Genomic DNA, 21,313 nt, shown 5'->3' with positions numbered 1-21,313 from the left:
GTGAGCAGGGGTCAGTCCGTGCCTTATTAGCTGTTCACACTGGGGCTGGGTCAAGTCTGTTCTCTCACGTCTCAGTATCCCAGACCTGTGGGTACCTTATCATGGCATGTGTGAGTGTGGGGCCGTTGCAGCCCCGAGGTTTCCACTCTGCCCCTTGTCTGGGGAGAGCCCCCCTTTCTCCAGCTGGTGCTGCCGTCCCCGCAGCCGGCTCGAAGATCCCAGCTGGGTAATGGGGCTGGGGTAGGCTCTGAATGACAAACTCTCCACCCTCTGCTCTCCAAGCAGACATTGTGCTGGGAAAGCCCAGGGGAAAATGCTCTGTTTACTGGCCAGTGGGCGCAGCTGGGGCCTGACTCTCGACACTGAAGGTGCAAGCTGGCCTCAGTGGGTACATCTGCACCGCAGCTGGGCATGTGCCTCTCACACCGGGCAGACAGCCACATGCCAGCTCCACTGGCCATTGCAGCTGGGAGACGGTATGGGCTAGCCACCAGAGCTCAGCCCCGGGGGGTCAGGAGGGCTTGTACTCGGGTGACTAGTTGTTGTCACTGCCTGGGCCACAACGGCCACGCTTCCGTTTGTAATTCTAACTTGAGCAGAGCTAGCATCTGTCTGTCCAGGCTGGGAGCCTGGAGTGCTCAGCACTGTGCAAAGCAGGCCCTGGCTGGCTGACTCCATTTGCTTCCGGCTTTCTAGTTGCTTCTCTGGCAGATGTTCTCGGTCCGGTAGTTCGCAGGGCCACACAGGTAGCAGCAAAGGCAGCATGTGGCCCATGTGTCTGAGGGGGGAGGGTTACACACTGTTGTTGTGGGCAGCTGCTGACAGATAGATTACAGGTTGTTTGCATGTTATTGTTCTGTTAATATAAAATCTGTGCTCCAGAAATAAGACATCGTCCACCCATCTGCCAGAAGCCCCATTCCGTGGAAACCAGATACTGTGTCAGCAGCCTCACCTCTGCTGTATTTGGGAAGTGCTGGGTAAATCCAAGAGAGGAGTGTGTGCATGGGACCATCTGGCCAGGACCCTTTCAACAGTGAGCAGTAACGACAGATGGTGGCAGTGTAAAGGGCCAGATGCTTTAGCCAAAGCTGCTTAATGTTACACTCGGTCTCTCGTGCCTTGAGAGCCGGACTTTCTGTCACGTGACCTACCCCAGGCTGAAAACAAACTCACCAAAGTGGAGGCCAGTTTTCAGTCAGTTCTGTAGGCAAGGGTTGTGGAAATTGCCCTGGGGTGGGCTGCATCTCCTGGACACCGCCTCCCCATACATGTTTGCAATCACAAAGCTTCTCTGGGACAACCACATAGCAATGGCTCCCATGGAAAGGTTCTTAGGAGAGCACAGACGGGTGCTTAGCTCCCTTCAGTGCAACCAGGCACAAGCTTCCGAAACTGCAGCTCTTTGGATCCCTTAGAGCCACAGCGAGGTATTGGCTGTGGGCGGATGTGCGCCGTTGGAGAGAAAATGCAGCCAAGAATTTCCAGGATGCCTCCAAATCCTACAGCTTCTTCCTGCAGATCCTCCCGAAGAGCAACCCTTTCCTGTCCTGCGGCTAGAACGCTCATCACCTCCTGCCTGCAGCAGGGCAGCCTCTTCTCCACCGCCCTGGTACCTGCCTGGTCCTCATACGGCCCATTCTGCTACAGTCACCCTCCTGGCCCATTGCCCTGCTGTGTCACACCCCTCCTTGAGACTCCCACTTGCTCCCTCTTGATCCATGCGTCTCACACACAAGCTTCTGGGCCGTACTTGGAAGGCCCTGCACAGCTTCGCCCATCCCCCTGCTTGTGTAAAATGTCATCTCTCGCCGCCTTCCTTTACTTCCTTTGCTCTTCCACTACACCAGCTGCTTCTTTGATGCACCCATCGGCAGTTCTGCAGCCTCTTGTGCACTGCCCCTTGTGCAGGAAGCAACATCCCTGACCAGATCCCACAAGCCTCTGCCATGTCTCCCTTCAGATCTCTCCTCACTGCTGCTGGCAGCCGATGGTAAATGGGCCATGAGGGTTGGCAGGCGACCAGCAAAGGATTGTATATTCTGATGACAGACCCCCCCGCTCTGTCCCAGGTCAGTGGTTTGTTCCATTTACTTTTTGTGCCTCGTCGTTCTTTGGGGCAGGCACTGTCCTTTCCATGTGTCGGTATAGCACCTAGGTCAACGAGGCTTTGTTCCTGGCCAGGGCTGCTGGGCCCTCCACGAATACAAGGCGGTGCTAGAGACCTCCTGGCTCACCTGGCAGCAAAAGCCTGTAGAAGCAGCTGCAAACAGGCCCAGCACTCCCTTCCCAGCCAGCCCCTCCAAAATCACTGGCATGGGTGTGTGCATCTTACTGGTGCAGTGTGGGGAACATCTGCTCGAATGTGTCTCATAAGAGCTCAGTGCCCACGACTGTATTTTGGTCCCTGCCTATACAGCCCCACCAGCCTGCATGGCACTTCACAGACACGCCCCTGCTACAAAGAGCAGCTGCTCTAAACAGACTGTACAGGCAAACCTAAAGGGCCTGGGGAGGTGAGCGAGATGCAAAATTTTGCTGGTATCGTTCCACCCAGTAAAATTTCTCCTCTTGCAATGGAAGGTCCTGTGACGTTATTGACATGAATTGTGATCATATAGATCATTGTTGCAACCAAGGTCCTATGGTTGCACCAGGTCTTGTACAGAGGAAGCCAAGTGGGGTGTCTATGGGAAGGTTGTAGTTTGCTGGTTATGATTATGCTGTCTGCATGTGTGTATCATTTTTGTAGTTGAAGTTATGAATATTGGCTATGTACTTCTTGAAGTGTTTTGATTCTAAGTAGCCTCAGTGAATCATTTTCTCAGCTTCTTGAGAAAGGACTATTCTCAGTAAGTGCCCAGTCAAGAAACACTTAACCTACAATGGACTTTGGGAGACGCCAATCCACATCTGAGCTTTCCTGGGAATGTTTAAACTAACGTAAACAATGGCGTCGGCCTGCAAAAAGCCGAATCATTCATAGACATGTGACTTGCCCAGGTGACTGCATACTCCATCTTGTGGAGGGTATTTTACACAGGAAAAAAGGGGATTTCCACCCACAAGAGAAAGACTATATAAGGTCCTGGAAACCCCTCCATTTTATCTTCAGCTGGCTTGAAAGATAGCCTCTCCACTCCAAAGAGATGCCTGAAAGAAACTGGAACAAAGGACAGTTATTACGGGTGTGTGAGTGATTGCTGGACCCGGACTAGGAAGGAGTCTAGTCTGTCAAAGAAGCTTATTAGAACATCTTTGAGGGTGAGATTTACCTGCATTTAGTTTCCTACTGTATTAGGCTTAGATTTGTGTGTTTTATTTTATTTTGCTTGGTAACTTACTTCGTTCTGACTGTTATTACTTGGAACCACTTAAATCGACTCAATAAGTTTATGGAGGAGATGGTATGATGGGATAACATGATTTTGGCAATTAATTGATCTTTAAATATTCATGATAAATAGGCCCAATGCCCTGTGATGGGATATTAGATGGGGTGGGATCTGAGTTACTACAGAAAATTCTTTCCTGGGTATCTGGCTGGTGAATCTTGCCCATATGCTCAGGGTTTAGCTGATCGCCATATTTGGGGTCGGGAAGGAATTTTTCCCCAGAGCAGATTGGAAGAGGCCCTGGAGGTTTTTCGCCTTCCTCTGTAGCATGGGGCACAGGTCACTTGCTGGAGGATTCTCTGCTCCTTGAAGTCTTTAAACCACGATTTGAGGACTTCAATAGCTCAGACATAGGTGAGAGGTTTTTCGCAGGAGTGGGTGGGTGAGATTCTGTGGCCTGCGTTGTGAGACTAGATGATCATAATGGTCCCTTCTGACCTTAACATCTATGAAAAAATATCCTACTTTTTATATTTAATAAAATTACTTTTTGCTTATTAATTAACCCAGAGCAAGTAATTAATTCCTGGGGGAGCAAACAGCCATGCATATCTCTCTATCAGTGTTATAGAGGGTGAACAATTTATGAGTTTACCCTGTATAAGCTTTATACAGAGTAAAACAGTTTTATTTGGGGTTTGCACCCCACTGGGAACTAGGTATCTGGGTGCTGGAGACAGGAGCACTTCTTAAGGTGTTTTCAGTTAAGCCTGCAGCTTTTGGGGGATGTGGTTCAGACCTGGGTCCGTGTTGCAGCAGGCTAGTGTGTCTGGCACAGCCAGGCAGGGTGTCGGAGTCCCAGGCTGCCAGGGAAAACGGGCTCAGAGGCAGTCTCAGCACATCAGGTGGCAGTCCCAGGGGGTCTCTGTGACCCAACCTGTCACAGGCCTGTGCAGCAGAAACCGTAGGACTGGGCCTAAAGTGCTGCTCGGAGCAGGAAATCAGTGAATTTTAATTGACATTAAGCAGGCTTATTATTAGCACTGAAGGAATGTTCCATGCTCCGGTCCATGGAAAACCTCTTCTGGTGTGTGAGTTGATGTGAAATAATCGTTGGTGTTCCTTAGTACAGCACCTCTCTGAGATCCCAGCATCATGATAATGGCCCACGCACCTAGACAAGCGGCTCAATGAGAGAGCCCCTGGACTGTGCATCTCACCCCGCACTGTGCAGTAAGGAGCCAGTCTGACTCCGGCTGGTGGTAACAGGATGAGCAGGACACTGATTTATTGTGTTTATTAAAACTTTAAAAAGCAGTTGGACATTTTGATCCCACAATTTCCACACTTTTCTGGGATGCCCTAACTCACACTTGGTAGAACTTCATTCCTGCTGAGTAGCACCTTGCTACAAGGAGTTGTAATAACTTCACGCGTGGTGTAAGGTTCGGTTCAACATGACTAAAGCGATCACATTCCAGCCCTCTGTGAATGTGTTGTCTCTGCAAACCTGTCTCTCCTTCCTAGGCCCAGGGCCTAAGAGATTCAAGTGATTTGCTGCTTTAAACGTACCAGTTTCTTTTTGCTGCCTAACTCAGGCTGAGGTAAACTCACTGTTTGCTGCCAGTCAGTGGCAGCTTGCTACTAATTTCGGTACATGCACCTAGGGGCTTGTGGGTTGAGATAAGAACAGCAACTTCCAGGCTAAAATCATCCTGGCCAGTTCCCATCCAGACCTGGGTACAGACTCAGAAAAGCAAGCACTGAATATATAACACCAAAAACTCAAGCAAGCTCTACTAACAGTCATGGGAGGCAGCTGCGTGCGGCAGGGAGGTGGGAGCTCCTGGCAGCGTCCCATCATCTCGTTGCAGTTTGTGATGTGCTCCTGCCACACGTCAGTCTGTAACAGCCACAGCCCATGGCAGGAAGCCAGGAATCCCATCCCCTCCGGCATCAGTGGGTAGCTCGCAGGCACAGCGGGTGCAAGAAGCTGTGCCACTAAGGTAGGCAAGTCGCCTGGGTGCAGAGCCCCTCACTCCTGGCCTGGATGCTCCCCAACTGTCCACTTGGCTTTTACATCCCGCAGAGGTGCAATGTCTTCGTAGGTGGCAGTTTGTTCGATCTCTAAGCCCTGTGCAAAGAAGAGGGACACTGAGAAGGAAACATTCCCAGAGACCTGGTTCGGCCCTGAGATATGCCCAGGCGCCTCCCTTGGCTCACCTGTTGCTGCACAAACTGAGCTTAGGGCAGAATTGGGAATTCAGTGTGACGTTAGTTGGCAGAAGAGCTTTACCAAAGCTGACGCCTCGCCCCCAGCCCTCCCTCCCTCCCATCTCCAAGGCTGGCCTGGCAGTGCCATCTTCAGGCTCATTCCCAGGGATATAATGGATTGGTGCCTCTTTTTCCTCCTTCATGATTTACAGAGAACCTGAAAGGGTTTATTTGTTTCCCTCGGCTTATTTTAGACAGAAATTCAGGCCTTCTCTACCCTGGCCGACTCTGTGGATGACCGGAGAACTAGTGTCACTATGATTGCCCAAAAGGCAGGGAGCTGCATCTGAGAGGGGATTTTGAGGCAGGCCGTTTGAAACGCTTAGTTTTGCATGGTTTTGTTAGCATTTATTTAACTCCAATACATAGGCATGGGAAGTAGGGGTGCGTGGGATGCTGCATCACCCCCAGATTTTATGCCCAGTGTCCTGGCCACCGGCCGCCGGTCCCTGCTGCCTGGGGTCCTGGCCGCCGGCCCATGTCCCTGCACAGCTGCTGGCCCCGCATGTGGTGTCCCGGCCGCCAGCTCCAGGGTACCACCCGGGGGTGGGACCGGCTGCTGGCACCTGCATGCAGGGTTCTGACTGCCAGCCGGGGTTTCACTCAGCCACTGGCCCCATGCCCGGGGGCTCCACTGCCGGCCCTGGGGGTCCTGCCCAGCCGCTGGCCCCACACCAGGGGCTCCACACCCATTCCTAGCTGTGGCCCCAGCCTCTGCCACCTTACCCCTGTCTGTGTCCCGCCCCGCTCCCAGAGCCACAGCCCTGCTCCCGGTCCCAGCTCTAGGGAACGGTGAGGGGTGCAGACAGGGATAAGTGGTGGTGCAGCTCAGCACCCCCACTCCAAAAACTGTTCAGCACCACTTTTCCAATACACAACACACACTTGGGAGAAAGGACGTCAGTCTTAAAGATCCACTCCTCCTCCCCTTCAGCTCGCAATGTACATCTGAAACCCCTAACAAATGAGCCGCCCTGCCCAGCTCACTGCTTCAAAAATATTCCTATTATATTAACTACTATTAACCTAATTAACATGATATTGTTAACTTACCTCGTAGGTATGGTCCTCATCAGAGCTGGCCTTGCCGTCACCCTAGTGGGAGGGGAGAAGCGCAGGGTAAATACAGTGATATTCCTTACCACCGTGTCCTGCCATTTCTGGGCTCTTCCGTGGGCTGCTATCAGAATGTCTGTGTCGTTAAATGTTTCCCCCAAAGGTGTCCCAAGTGGGTGTAAAACCAGGGCATGGCCAAGCAGCTGTGCCCTCGGTGAAGTGGGGCTGTCCAAGAACAGACCCGCTCAGCACGGTTGTGTGTGAATGGCCTGGGCGTGTCTCCTATTGCGATGTCCTGGATTTACACTGAGTCCTTGATGTAAACCAACCCGGGTTAAGCCACGCGATGCCCTCAGAACAACCCAGGTGCCAGGGATAACAGTGAGCAGCCTGGGTACCGGGGGCCTGCTTCCGCTCCCAGCCATGCCAGCCCCATCCCAGATCTAAGCCTGAGGTATGCACCGCCAGTGCCCAGACGCTTGATGACAGTTTCCCTTGGAAGAGCCAGGAGACATCACTGAACCCCTATCAGAGGCGACACATGGGGGGGCATGCAGGGTCATGCGTCCCCCAGATTTGCTCACATGGGCTGAGCATGCTCAGTAACACTGCTGAAGCCGGCTGCCCTCACTCTGCCCCCTTCCCCCCACTATCTCTGCCCTATCCCCCTAACCCACTAGACCCAGAGCTTCCCAGGGGCATTCCAGATGCTTCCAGGGCTCCCTGGGGCTAAACGCTTTATTCCTCCAAGCAAAGGAAGATAGATGTTCCACCCTGAGGCCTGGTCTACACTTAAAACTCAGGTCAACATAGCTGCGGTGCTCGGGATGTGACAAATCCACAGCCGCTGAGTGCCGCAGCGGTGCCAGGCTAACCCGCAGTGTAGCCGCAGCGAGATCGATAGCAGACTGCTTCCGTCATGCTAACGTCATGTCAGGTAGAGTTCCCACTGCGACGGAAAAACCGCTTCTGTCGCTGTGGTGCGTCTACACTACAGGCTTCCCGCGATGGAGCTGTGGCTCTGTAGCCCCTGGAGTGTAGACGTCCCTGGCCTACACCTTTCGACAGCCACGAGGGGCCACCAGGGTGAGGCAGTGCAACCCCTTGCTGTTCCTCCATGGCTCTGCCAGCTGGGGTGGGGCCCAGATAGCAATATCCTGTATAACTCCCCCGCAGCTGCGAAGCAGTGGGTGGAAGGGACTAGCTATCCTCCTCCATCTTTTGCATTGTCTTGGGGACCTAGCCCAGGTACCCACTTCTCAGAGGAGGCTGTCAGGAAGAGCGCATTGATTGAATAGACACCATGGAAATGAAGCCTCTTGTGACACAGCTATATACCCCCCAGCGAAGGCGATATGCCTGCCCTGGCTCCAGGGCCATTAGCTCCCCGCCCCTTAGGAAATACAGGAGACCTCTCCCCATTCTCAGCAGTTCTCAGAGCGATGGCTGGGAGCCTGGGATGACGGTGCCCAGACAGGCCTAGGAACATGGTCCCCCAAGACGTCGTGCTGAGACATTCCAAGATGCCTCGCAGTGTGGGGCGGTCAAGGCACATTTCAGTAGGAGGCGCCCAATACTCACTTTCTCCAGGAGCAGGAGCATGGGGACGCTCACGAAGATGACCAGGAGAATGGTCTGGATCATGATGATGATGTCTTTCACGCTGTTCCGTCTCTGGACCTGCTTAATGGTGCTGAAACCTACAAACGGGGCAGGAGATAGTGATCCCTGCCAAAATGCTGCCACTGGGTGCCCTAAAGTCCTGAGTGCTTTCCAAAACACTGTCTGGCTCTCCACGAGTGCAGGAAGCCAGCTCAGTTTGTCTGCAACATGGCAGGATGGGGGGCACTCATAATCTGACATAGGGATATAAAGACACAGACTTTTAGCCTTAAATAAGTGAAGAACTTTTAGGGCTCCACTTTGAAGGGTGGGACGGAGCCACTAGCCTGCAATGTCACCTGCTATTGCGATTTTCTCATGAGTCTCATGATATTTGGTGCTAATCCCAGCTCTGGGAGTCAGGTGAATACATAAGAGTGTCAGCTTTGGGGGGTTTTATGTTTGCTTGGTTTGTTTTTAAAAGTAAGTACATGCCCTCCTGGTCATGGATAAAAGCCTGAAGACATGAACCCTAAAGGATCCAGACCCAGAAGGGAAATAAAAAGAACTCCAGTTTAAAATCTCATGATTTTAAGCCCATCTTGTGATCTGGGGGCATGGCAGATGATCTGTGAGTGCTGAGGGATGGCCAGCTCCATGGGTAGCCCTGCTCTGGGGATGGGGAACGTCTCCCTGAAATGCTGCCCAGAGAGCAAAGCAAGCGGCCTCCCCATGCCACATAGAGCTGGGCTTGCAAGTGGAAGGTCCTTGTCAGCACCACCACATGGGCAGCCAGGTCATGGGTCACTCAGGGCAGCAAACAGCTCTTTCTGAACATGACATGCTTGGACGGCAACAAGTGCAAGGTGTCCAAATGACTTTTCTTGGCCTTCCAGGTGAACTGGTGGTATCTGCACCAGAGACCTGGCACCGACATAAAGCAGGCGCTGTCCCCTCAGCACAGTGCCTTGGGCATGCTACTCCCATGTGTGTGTGACGGCAGCACCATGAAGTGTGAGCGACTGGAGGCAGTCACAGAGCCATTGGCCAGGAGAGCTAGGGTTCCCTATTACCTGGGTAACTGATAGGTCTCAAAATGTAACTGTGAACAGGGAATCAGCATCGAGCAGGTGTGTTTCCAGCAGAGTCCTGCAAGAATTGGTTCTTGGTCTTACACTAATTACCATGATACTATTAATGACCTGGAAGAAAACATAAAATCATCACTGATGATGTCTGAGATGACATGGGGACTGGTACATAATGAAGGGGACAGGGCACTGCTTCAGCAGAGTTGGATCACTTGGTAAGCTGGGCACATACAAACCATATGCATTTTAATACAGCTAAATGTAAATGTGCACGTCTAGGAACAAAGAATGTCGGCCATACTTACAGGATGGGGGAGGGGGGCTACCCTGGGAAGCAGGGACTCTGAAAAGGGTTTGAGAGTCATGGTAGTTAATCAGCTAAACATGAACTCCCAGTGTGACACTGTGGCCAAAAGAGCTGATGGGATCCTGGGCTGTATACACAAGGTAATTCTGAGTAGGAGCAGACAGGTTATTTTACCTCTGTATTTGGCACTGGTGTGACCACGGCTGGAATACCATGTCCAGTTCTGGTGTTCACAATTCCAGGAGGATGTTGAAAATTGGAGAGGGTTCAGAGAGGAGCCATGAGAATGACTAAAGGTTTAGAAAACCTGCCTTGTAGCAATAGACTCAAGAAGCCTAATCTATGTAGCTTAACAAAGAGAAGATTCAGGGTGACTTGATCACAGTCTGTAAGTACCTACATGGGGACCAAATGCCTGGTAATAGACAATCTAGCAGAGAAAGGTCTAACAGGATCCAATGGGTGGAAAAGTTGAAGCTAGACAGATTCCGCCTGGAAATAAGGGGCACGTTTTTAACAGTGAGAGTAATTAACCATTGGAACAACCTACCAAGGGTCCTGGTTATCACTGGCAGCTTTTAAATCAGGATTGGATGTTTTTCTACAAGATCTGCTCTAGGACTTATTTTGGGGCAGTGCTCTGGCCCGTGTTATGTGGGAGGTCAGACTGGATGATCACAGTGGTCCCTCTTGGCCTGGGGAATCTATTCATTTATTTATTACCTGTATTGCGGGAGTGACTAGCTGGTTGGTGCGAATGGCAAGAGCTAACCACAGTTCTCTGTGATAAAAATATGGCAATCAAGTTAAAAGGTAGGGTGTATAAACATTGCAATTCAACCCATCCTCATGTAGGGGACAGAGACTTGGCCAATTACGGGGAAGTATGTTCCCTACCATGGGAATGAAGATGTTGAGATGGTTAAATGGATGGACATGCTGTGATAGTAATGGAGTAATGGTCTCAAGTTACAGTGGGGGAGATTTAGGTTGGATATTAGGAAAAACTTTTTCACTAGGAGGGTGGTGAAACACTGGAATGAGTTACCTAGGGAGGTGGTGGAATCTCCTTCCTTAGAAGTTTTTAAGGTCGGGCTTGACAAAGCCCTGGCTGGGATGATTTAGTTGGGGCTTGGTCCTGCTTTGAGCAGGGGGTTGGACTAGATGACCTCCTGAGGTCCCTTCCAACCCTGATGTTCTATGATTCTATGATAGGAAATGAAATGAGGTTGTGAAGGACCTAATGCGGATTGCCCCAATTGAGGACAAGTTGATGGAAGCTAGGATATGTTGGTGTGGTTGTGTCCAGTGGAGATCTGGGAGTGCTATTGGTAGGGTGACCCTTGCAGTGATTGTGGATGGAAGACGAGCAAGGAGGAGGCCAAAGACTAGGTACGTGGAGCAGACATCAGCGGATGTTAGAGACACCAATTTGCATGACAGCCAGCCGTACAATCACGAGTTTTGGAAGAAGGCTATAAAAGTCCCCAACCCCAAATAGGGAAGTGGCAAGAAAGGAAGAAGATTGTGGTAGCACTTGGGTGCTCCTATCATGGACCAGGACCCCATTGTGCCAGGCGCTGAACAAATGCAGAACAGAGGGATGGTCCCTGCCCTAAAGAGCTTACAGTATGGGGGACGTGCCAGCAATGGTACTTGCCCCATTGACCTGCAGAGATGACTGGCACCTTCATTCTCCAGGGTAAGCAGCCTGTTCTCAGGTAGACACCTGGTGCTCCAGGCTGAACGTCCTCAGGTTGGTAGGTGTAAGTTAGACCTGTAGTGTGAGTATTCACACCCGTAATGCGAGTTCTCTGCACTTCTTGTATTTTACAGTGTGAAAAGGGGCTTTTTTACACAACCTTTCTGGAATGATAATAGTCTTATCATTTCCTGTGTATCCTGGGATTGCGCACATGGGCCTCATTCCTGCTTGGCCCCATTATGCAAGGTGCTGTACAGAAATAGAGGCAGACACAGTCCCTGCCCGAAACAGCTGAGAGTCGCAGCAATGGTTTGCTCATTTGTTCCTGTGTTTCATAGCTTCCAGCACATAGATTCATAGAGTCACATACATCCATAGATTTTAAGAGCAGGAAAGGCCATTAGATCCTCTAGTCTGCCCTCCTGCATCATACAAGCCAGAGAAACTGACCCATGGATTCCTGCATCTAGCCCAATAGCTTGTGGTTGAACGAGAACATATTCTGAAGGGGGTTTGAGAGAAAGAAATGAGAGCTGAAATAAGTCAGAAAACATGCAAAGAACCTTGGGGGCTCAATTGCCACAATGGGAATGGCTGAAGACCCAAACGGTCCCTTTAATTAACCAGGGTTGGGAAGAGCCTAACGCATTACTGAAATTCAAACCCAGCCTGACATACCCGGCGTCAGATGCAGGGCTCCTTTGCTGTTGGGATGTGGGTCGCAGCCCCTTCTTGCTGCGTGGCTGCTAATGTGTTCAGGGGGTTCTGTATTGCTGTGTAAATGGGTCAGACGGGGATTTTCAAAGCACCATCATTAAGGCTAAGATTTTGTCATGGCTGTTTTTAGTAAAAAAAGCCTGTGGTCTGTCCATGACTTTTACTAAAAATAGCTATGACAAAATGGAGAGCTCAGCTGCGGGGTCCCCACATTGCGTGCAGCAGCTAGGCCGCTGCGGGGACCGTGGTGCTGAAATGCTTTTTATAGTGGAGGTGCTGAAAACCAGCAAAACTATCCCCAAACTTTTTACCTCATGCCCCGCCCCCACCAGAGCTGAGGGCAGGAGCAGGGCCGTGGCTCCAGGAGGGGAGGGGGACAAAGACAGGGATAAGGGGGCCAAGGCTTGGGGCAGGGGCGGGGCCAGTACCGGAGCCCCATGCATGGGGCTGGCAGCCAGGACCCTGCATATGTGGCCAGGAGTGGCGCCGGAAGCTGGGACCCCATGTGTGGAGCCAGGAGTGGGACAGCAGGATCCTGCCCAGGGCCCCCAGGCACCGGGACAGCAGCCATGATGCAGGACCCCATGTGCGTGGCTGGGAGCGGGGCCAGCAGCTGGGACCCCACATGCTCAGCTGGCACCTGGGATCCTGCATAAAACCTGGGGGTGCTGCAGCACCCCCCGCACCCCTACTTCCCGCACCTATGTGTGGGGGCCGCTTGGAGCGCCAGGGTCCCCTCTGCCACCTGTGGCAGTCAGGAGCTTCAGGACTACCCCGCAGCTCCTGGCCGCCATGGGCTGAAGTCACTGAGGTGACTGGAAAGGAGTACTTGTGGCACCTTAGAGACTAACAAATTTATTTGAGCATAAGCTTTCGTGAGCTACAGCTCACTTCATCGGATGCATTAAGTCACAGATTCCGTGACTTCGTCAACCTCCCTGAAAAAATCATAGCCTTAATCATAAGGGATCCCATTGGAGTGGGAGCTAGATGCCAACATCCCTTTGGTGCCCCTGAAAATCCTGCCCAAAGGTTTTAAGTAGAAAACTTGAAAAAATCCATAAGAGATAGATAGATAGATAGGGTGTATGGGGATAGATAGAGAGAGAGAGACGAGTGTGCATGGGGACAGATGGGTGTGTGGCTGGGGCTAGGCAGGGACAGTGATAGCACATCTCACCTATTACTCTCAGTTCACTCCCACACGTGCGTATCCGTCCCAGATCACGAGCCAGGCTCTTATTTTCACACAAGTAAATGCCGTTGTCTTCAGGCTGGATTTTGCTGAAGGTGATCATTACAAATGACTCACTCCTGTTCTCGTTCACCCTCGGGTCATTCATATTGATCATCTGGGGGGTTTTGTCATGTCCAGTCATTTTGTACCACTGCACATCGGCTGAGTTGCGGGAATGGCAGATGAAGTGAACTTGGGTGTTCTTTTTGGCAGCTATGTAACGAGGGTGCTGCCGGAAGTTGGAACAGAACATATCTGAGGAGGAGACAAAACCAGGCCAGGAGGTAAATTGATAACATTGCATCTGATTAGCTCCTCCAGTGGTTCCCTGTGATGCCTGTGGGCTAACAGGGATCATCCTAGGGCTACTAACACAGCATGCTTCCTGGCAAACGACTGGCAAACTCTCACCGAATGCAGAAATAGGTTGACATAAAATGCGATAAGAAGGACTACAATGCAGTGCGTGTGCAAACTGTGGCTTTGCTTCTGTGTGCACCAAGCACAGCTCCAGCTTCGGGTGTGCACCAGGCACAGGGCATGTGCCAAAGCTTGTCAGCACTCTTGGCAGTTAGGGCCTTAAATGCAAAGAAAGTCAAGATGTGCACGAGGTTCTCACAAGACCACTGATGTGACTCCCCCACACCACACATACTTGCTATTACACTGCCCAGCACCATTAACTCCCTGCCACTGAACACCCCACTGCATGCTGCACTGCACGCTGCACTGCACAGCACAATTAACTCGTGTCCACTGCATCTTACACAGCCCAGCACCATTAACTCCCTGCCACTGAACACCCCACTGCACGCTGCACTGCACGCTGCACTGCACAGCACAATTAACTCGTGTCCACTGCATCTTACACTGCCCAGCACCATTAACTCCCTGCCACTGAACACCCCACTGCATGCTGCACTGCACGCTGCACTGCACAGCACAATTAACTCGTGTCCACTGCATCTTACACTGCCCAGCACCATTAACTCCCTGCCACTGAACACCCCACTGCATGCTGCACTGCACGCTGCACTGCACAGCACAATTAACTCGTGTCCACTGCATCTTACACAGCCCAGCACCATTAACTCCCTGCCACTGAACACCCCACTGCATGCTGCACTGCACGCTGCACTGCACAGCACAATTAACTCGTGTCCACTGCATCTTACACTGCCCAGCACCATTAACTCCCTGCCACTGAACACCCCACTGCATGCTGCACTGCACGCTGCACTGCACAGCACAATTAACTCGTGTCCACTGCATCTTACACTGCCCAGCACCATTAACTCCCTGCCACTGAACACCCCACTGCATGCTGCACTGCACGCTGCACTGCACAGCACAATTAACTCGTGTCCACTGCATCTTACACTGCCCAGCACCATTAACTCCCTGCCACTGAACACCCCACTGCATGCTGCGCTGCACGCTGCACTGCACAGCACAATTAACTCGTGTCCACTGCATCTTACACTGCCCAGCACCATTAACTCCCTGCCACTGAACACCCCACTGCATGCTGCACTGCACGCTGCACTGCACAGCACAATTAACTCGTGTCCACTGCATCTTACACTGCCCAGCACCATTAACTCCCTGCCACTGAACACCCCACTGCATGCTGCACTGCACGCTGCACTGCACAGCACAATTAACTCGTGTCCACTGCATCTTACACTGCACAGCACCATTAACTCCCTGCCACTGAACACCCCACTGCATGCTGCACTGCACGCTGCACTGCACAGCACAATTAACTCGTGTTCACTGCATCTTACACTGCACAGCACCATTACAAACTTTCAATGGAAAATTTTTGACCAGCTCTACGTTTAATTATTTACAGTTTGCACAACGGTTACATTTCCATGAAGTGGCGAAGAAATATATCCATTCTGTGCTTATTCTGAAGCCATTCATAGGAATTTTTAGCAGTTAAATACTAAATTGCTGCGTTACATATACACAGTCTTGTACTTTTATTCAATTATTCCTTATAAGTAGCATTTAATTCAGCTGCTTCAGAAAATCATGAATAACCACTACTCATTTGAAACACTCAAGGAGGCTTCTCCTTTCTAATGCAAGCTGCTTGCAGTTGCTAATTTAGCTATTTGATTTTATCGCTTCCAAGTTATTCCTGCCTTTCATAATTATAAAACAACAAATAATTTGGAAAAGACAGAAAGTCAAATAGCTAAATTAGTAACTGCGAGCAGCTTGCATTAGAGAGGAAAAACCTCTATTACTCGCCCCCGTGATATCTCGCAGGACACTACCAACAGAACAAAGCTTAAGCCTTAAACAGTATCAAACGAAAAGCACCATAAAGTTACGTTTATCATCAGTAGTCTTAGCTCAGTTCTCTGTTATGGAGTGTGTCTCATTAAGGGTCCTTTGGTGCAAGATACCACCGCCTAGAACCCGAGTCATTCAAATGTGCACTGCAGTTCCCTTTGACGATCCATAAATGGAACTAGAACAATCTGTCAGAGCTCGTTCCCAGCATTCCTGGCTCACGAGCAGCTCTGCAGCTCTTGAAGACGTTTCGGTCCCAGGCTGACTGGGACTGCAGTGTTTATTTTCTCTGAGGAGAGGAACCATAGGGAACACTGGTATATGAATTGGCCCTAATTCTGTTATTATGATCATTGTTATTGATTTGCATTGTGGCTAGTCATGGGGCTGCATGGTGCCAGGTGTTGCTGTACCAACACAGAACAAAGAGCTGGGTCTCTGGTTCTTACCGTAGTTATCTGCCCTCCCCAGCCAGGCTGGCCCTGGGATCAACACCCCGGGAAAAGTCCAGTCATGCCTCCCTTGCCAGTCACATGCCAGACCTCCTGTAGCCAGCCTGTAGCAGTGGTAGTATGCAGATGAGACTCTAACTCAGCCTGTGTAACTTATGTGGCCGGGAGTTACACAGCTCCCCTCACTGTGTTTTTTTTAGTAGCATCTAGAAGCCCCAGTCATGGCCCTCCTGGGCACCGCACAAACCCAGAGCAAATCACTAATAGAGCTTAGCCTCCCAACACCCCTGAGCTGGGACTCTTACCCCCATTTTACAGAGGGGCAGCTCAGGTGCGAGGCAAGGCAAGTGACTTGCCTGAGGGCATACAGGAGACCACTGGCTGATATGGGAACTGAAGGGAGATTTTCTGTACCCCAGAAAATTTCCTCCCCCCGACTCCGCAGGCAGAGAGCCAGACAGCCCAGAGTGCGTTGTCCTCCATGCTGCTCTGTGTGCATGTCCCCCAGGCACTCTGGGCGAGCTGCCCTGATTTCCTCAGCATGCATTGGTACAAACATTGCTCAGCAGCATAGTAGATGTAGACTCATGAATGCGGCTGTCTCATCGCTTGTCTGCATGGGAAGGTTGCACTGATTTAAGCTAAGGAGTGAATTTAAACCGATAAAGTTAAGCCAATGCAAACCCCTTGTAGACATCCTTATTTTGGTACAGTGGCTTTTTTCAGCTTTGCTTATGTCAATGGGGAACAGGTTTAAGCTAAACCAAAATAAGCCAGTCCCTTAACTTGAAATAAGAGCATCCACACAGGGGGTTGCATCGATTTAATTAAATTGGATTAAGAACAGATTTATGTTAAATAGTTGCAACTTTCCCGTGTAAACACCGTCTCAGAGCAAAAACCGGTTCAGATACAAATGTCTTCTGTGGTTCCCCTCCTCTAAGGAAATGGCAAATTCTGTAGCCAAAGTCCACATGTGACCAACAAGTGGAGCTGAAGGAACTGAAATGTAAGGGAAAATATGCAAATTTTACAGAGGCTGGGAATTGCTTTCACATTATTAGGGCTATTCAAAAAGGAACATATTGATTATAAATTGTTAATAGAGAAATGGGTAGTGGTTTGGGTTATAAGTTTTTGCAACAGCTTAAGCATTAAACATATTTAAGAATAAAATAGGGAATTTACTATAATGGGAAAGAGACAGGCAGTAGCTAGGAACCTTAGCTAACTCATCCTCTCAAAATATCTCGAGGAGTGGTTTTCATGTAGTGTTATAGCAGTCATTCTGGGTATTTTAAAATCACTTTTGATCATTACTAATTCCGTTTGATTGGGTGCTTTTCTGTCCTGTACTTTGTAGCAGAGCATTTCATCTTTTCCACTGGACTGCATCAGTGTAATCACTCTGTTGCAGAACAGAATAAAAGTGATCCAGGCAATGACAAATCTCTCCAGTCCCAAGCTCTGAGGGTCAGACCCTCAGCTGGTGTAAAGCAGCACTCCAATGGAAGATCTGGCCCTTAGGGTCCACCAGGTGGCTGCAGCTGGGGACTAGAGGTTGGAGCCACCAGCTGAGTTTCAGCTTTAGAGGATTTTCACTGGGACACTCATTTTCTCTTAACCTTGCTGCATTTTCAGAGGTGCACTAGGCAAAACACAAGTGTCACAAACGAGGGCATTCACTGTAACAGTATTATTCAGCTGTACTGACCTGACTTCCGCGGGCTGTTGTTTCTTGAGGCCGAGATCTCACCTGAAAGACAGGAGAACAACAGAAAAAGCAGCTCAGAGCTGGTGTAGTACAGAGAGGTCTCTCTGGAAGCACTCAGCAAGCAGCCTCCACTGCCAGATATTCCCGGGCTCAGCAGGGACCATGCAAACGTCACTGGCATTTGGAGGCTCAAGGGGCTATGGGAGCCAGGGGCCTGACTCTCCCAGACATTCTGGCTCTAATCTTCCTCCGGGGCAGCAGGCAGCGTGGGCTGGGGGAACACGTCTGGGGCTGAGGGTCAGGTGTGCTCCAGGACTGACTCACTGGCTGGCTTTGGCGTTTGGGAAGGGGACAGTCCTTGCTCACCTACCTTCAGCGGGTGCCCTGAGCATTAACTAGCGAACACCTGTGAGCACACACTGCACTGAGCAGCCACGGCCCCGGGGCGAAGCTGCTCCAGTCCTCTGCCACAGGGCTGAGACTCAGGGTGGGACGCAGGCCAGGCCTGGGGCTTGAGTGAACTCAGGACTGCACCGTGCTGGGGTTGATATAGGCTGGCTAGCATGATGGTTCAGCCACTAGCCTGGGACTTTGGAGACTGGGAGCCGTCTCCTGCTCTGCTACAGACTGCGTGACCTTGGGCAAGTCACTGAGTCCGTCTGGGCCTTGGCTCCCCAGCTGTAAACCAGGGCTGAGAGCCCTTCTCCCCCAGGGGGATGTGAGGATAAAGCCATTAGCACATGAGCCCAGCTAAGCACCCCACATCACTAGCTTCTCTAGAGTCTGGCTCCAGCCTTATTTCAACAGCTCCAGCATTGCAAAAACCAACTTTAACAGACTCGTCAAGATAAGTGGAGCCCATAGGGCAGGAATTGCCTGGTCTCCCTACCATGACCCTTACCCCACACCCCTTGTATGTCTTAGGGCCTGTCTACATGGGGCCACTCACAAAGTTAATCCAAATTAACTTCTACAGTGAATTAGTTAAACCGTATTTAATCCCTGTGTGGACACTCTTATTCAGAATTAAAGTGGCCTGAATTTGGTTTAGCTTAATTGACTTAGAAGCACAGACTCAGTTCTTTAGGGCCCAGGCCAAGTCTCTCTCTTGGTTGTGCAAAGTGCTAATGCCCTGGCGGGCACTGTGTAAATAAATCATTAACGTGGCTGCGTCCCCCAGGAGGGGCTGGTGTGGGACTGGAATGCAGGGCATGGCGACACTGTGATAAAAGACCCACAGCGTGGCTGCGACTGGCCCAGGTCAGCTGACTCGGGCTCACGGGGCTCTGGCTGCAGGGCTAGAGAATGCAGCATAGGTGTTTGGGCTCCAGCCCGAGCCGGACCATCTACACTGCTATTTTTAGCCCCACAGCCCTAGTCTGAATCAACTGCCCTGGACTCAGAGCCACAGGTTTTTTATCACTGTGTAGACACACCCTTGGACTCCTAGCAGCAATTGTGCCCTACACCAGCAACTCCCAAAGTAGCCCGCAACTCTCCTCCCTAGCCAAGCACCTGCGCCCTGCAACCTGAGCTAGCCAGCCCCAACCCAGCATCTCCCCCGACATCCTACAGCGGCTGCACCACTTCCCCCGTGGGGCAGGTGGGCAGGAAGTGCTGTTCTGTTTACTGAGTCGCTCCAGTGCCCGGCTCGCTCCTTTGCTATTTCTATGAAAATTGATCTGGGTGGTCAGGTGCAAAATGACATGTAGCTTTGCTCCGTGGTTATCTGCCAGCTCCCTGCCCCTTCGGCTGCGGTAATAACAATTCATAGTCATGGTTTAATCATAGAAAGTGAATGTTGACAGGCTATAGCTGTGCCCCTGCTGTTCACCTTGTTTGTGAAAGTTTGTATGAGCGGACGCCTCTGTGTATTAATGTTCCCGAACCACCTGTCACCTCCTCCTTCTGTGGGAAGAGTGGGGCTTCCAGTTAATTCAAGCAACAGCTGCCCAGTGCTCATGCACTGCTACTCCAGGTTTCTAACAGCAAGAGCTCAATACACCAGCCACATTGGACAGCAAGTTGTAGCTGCCCAGCATTTCCCAGCCCTGGAGGGGCTCCGGCTCTATGCACAAGGGGGATGGCACACTGCATACTTAGCAAGGTTCCCAAGAAAAAACTCGGCAGGGTCTCGCTTCTCTTACCTGGCTCCCATCACCGCAGCATCTGAACATCCCCCAAGCTTCAGGGGCTCTAGCCTCCACCCTGGGAAGCAGGCCAGGGCTCCAGACCCCTTGTACAGAACACACAGAAACCGGACATACCTTGGCCAAGGACACACAGGATGCCTGTAGCACAGCAAGGAATTGAAGCAGGATCTCACACATCTTAAGCCAGGGACCTAAACTGGGGCACCAGCCTTCTCTCTGCTGGCTGGTTGTTTTGTGGGTTAGAACTGCAGAGCCCAACAGTGAAAACGCGGCTATCGCCTTAGCGAACAAAGGGCTGAAACCAAGCAGAGCCTGGACATGCCAAGGGCATCACCTAGGCTATTGATTTCTTTCCCTGGGGTCTCACCGTACTGGGCAGCCCTGCAGCCAGAGTTCCTGCCTTGTTGCATGTGCTGTGAAATCCAGGTCCTGCCTTCCTGGGAAATGTTTGCTGTGTGCAAACGGATGCTGAAATGATTTGAAAGATGGAAGGCATTTGGGCTGAAAAGCTTAGAAACAAGTGAGTGATAGCTGAGATCCCGTTTCTGGGTGAAGTTCTTCAGTGTTCCAACCCAGGACCGGGTGCAATGGGAGAGATTTCAATACTCTGTTGGCAGAATCTGCATTTAGGAATAATTCCCATAAAGAGTTAATGCTGACGGCACCAGCCGATAGCCCTGGTAAGATTAAAGAACACGTGAAAACCCTACCTGTGATCAGGACTAACAGGCAGAGCTGGGTGCGGAGAGCTGCCAGGCTCTTGCAAGGAGAAGCCATTTCTGAGATAAAATGGCAGGAAAACATCAACGCCCCGGCCTTGAGCTGCGGCTGCAGAAACACTGCTAACTCTCCGACTGGCTTCTTCTTTAGTGCTAAAAATGACAACGCTTTGGCGAAGCAAGACAGGACTTTCCTGTCGATGTAAATCTGGCCCTGCCGGGACAGCCCCAGGGGCTTGGTTTAGCACAGACTCAGATGTGGGCCGTGGCTATGCAGCTGAGTGCATCTTCCCCACCCCTGGGCCAGATGCAGAGATGTGTCAGCAGGAGCAGGGGAGTGTAAAGAAGTCTCCCTTCGGGTCGCAGTACACCCGAGCTGGAGGTGTGATTTCCAGGTCAAGGAGCCCGGCCCACGCTAGCGTTGATTGTGCTAACGCACTAACCACTACAGTGTCTCCATGGTGGCGGGAGCGACGGGAGGGCCCATCAGGACTCAGGGCGGCCAGCCCCTCCTGCCGCTATGCTACACATCTGTGTTTAGCACCTTGATCAGAGCTAGCGTGGGTATGGCTCCTCCAGCTAGGACGGACACCTTCCCACTGCAGTGCAGACATACCCTTGCACACCGACAAAGGTGTAAGTGA

The 21,313-nt window shown here is 51.2% G+C and overlaps 1 protein-coding gene across 1 annotated transcript; it reads right to left on the bottom strand.

The window, feature by feature from the left end:
- Nucleotides 1-4,617: 4,617 nt before the first annotated feature.
- Nucleotides 4,618-20,905, bottom strand: CD79B (CD79b molecule). Its single transcript, XM_084615515.1, has 6 exons — nt 20,661-20,905; nt 17,798-17,839; nt 13,268-13,579; nt 8,247-8,365; nt 6,663-6,704; nt 4,618-5,469 (listed from the first exon to the last, which is right to left on the bottom strand). The coding sequence occupies exons 1-6, from the start codon at nt 20,752-20,754 to the stop codon at nt 5,371-5,373; spliced, it is 708 nt and encodes a 235-aa protein (XP_084471641.1). The 5' UTR covers nt 20,755-20,905; the 3' UTR covers nt 4,618-5,370.
- Nucleotides 20,906-21,313: the final 408 nt, after the last annotated feature.

Source organism: Lepidochelys olivacea, assembly GCF_965140295.1.
Source record: "Lepidochelys olivacea isolate rLepOli2 genome assembly, chromosome: 27".
NCBI classification, from domain to species: Eukaryota; Metazoa; Chordata; order Testudines; family Cheloniidae; genus Lepidochelys; species Lepidochelys olivacea.
Note: the sequence above shows the minus strand (reverse complement) of the source record. Positions and strands in the feature narration are given on the sequence as shown.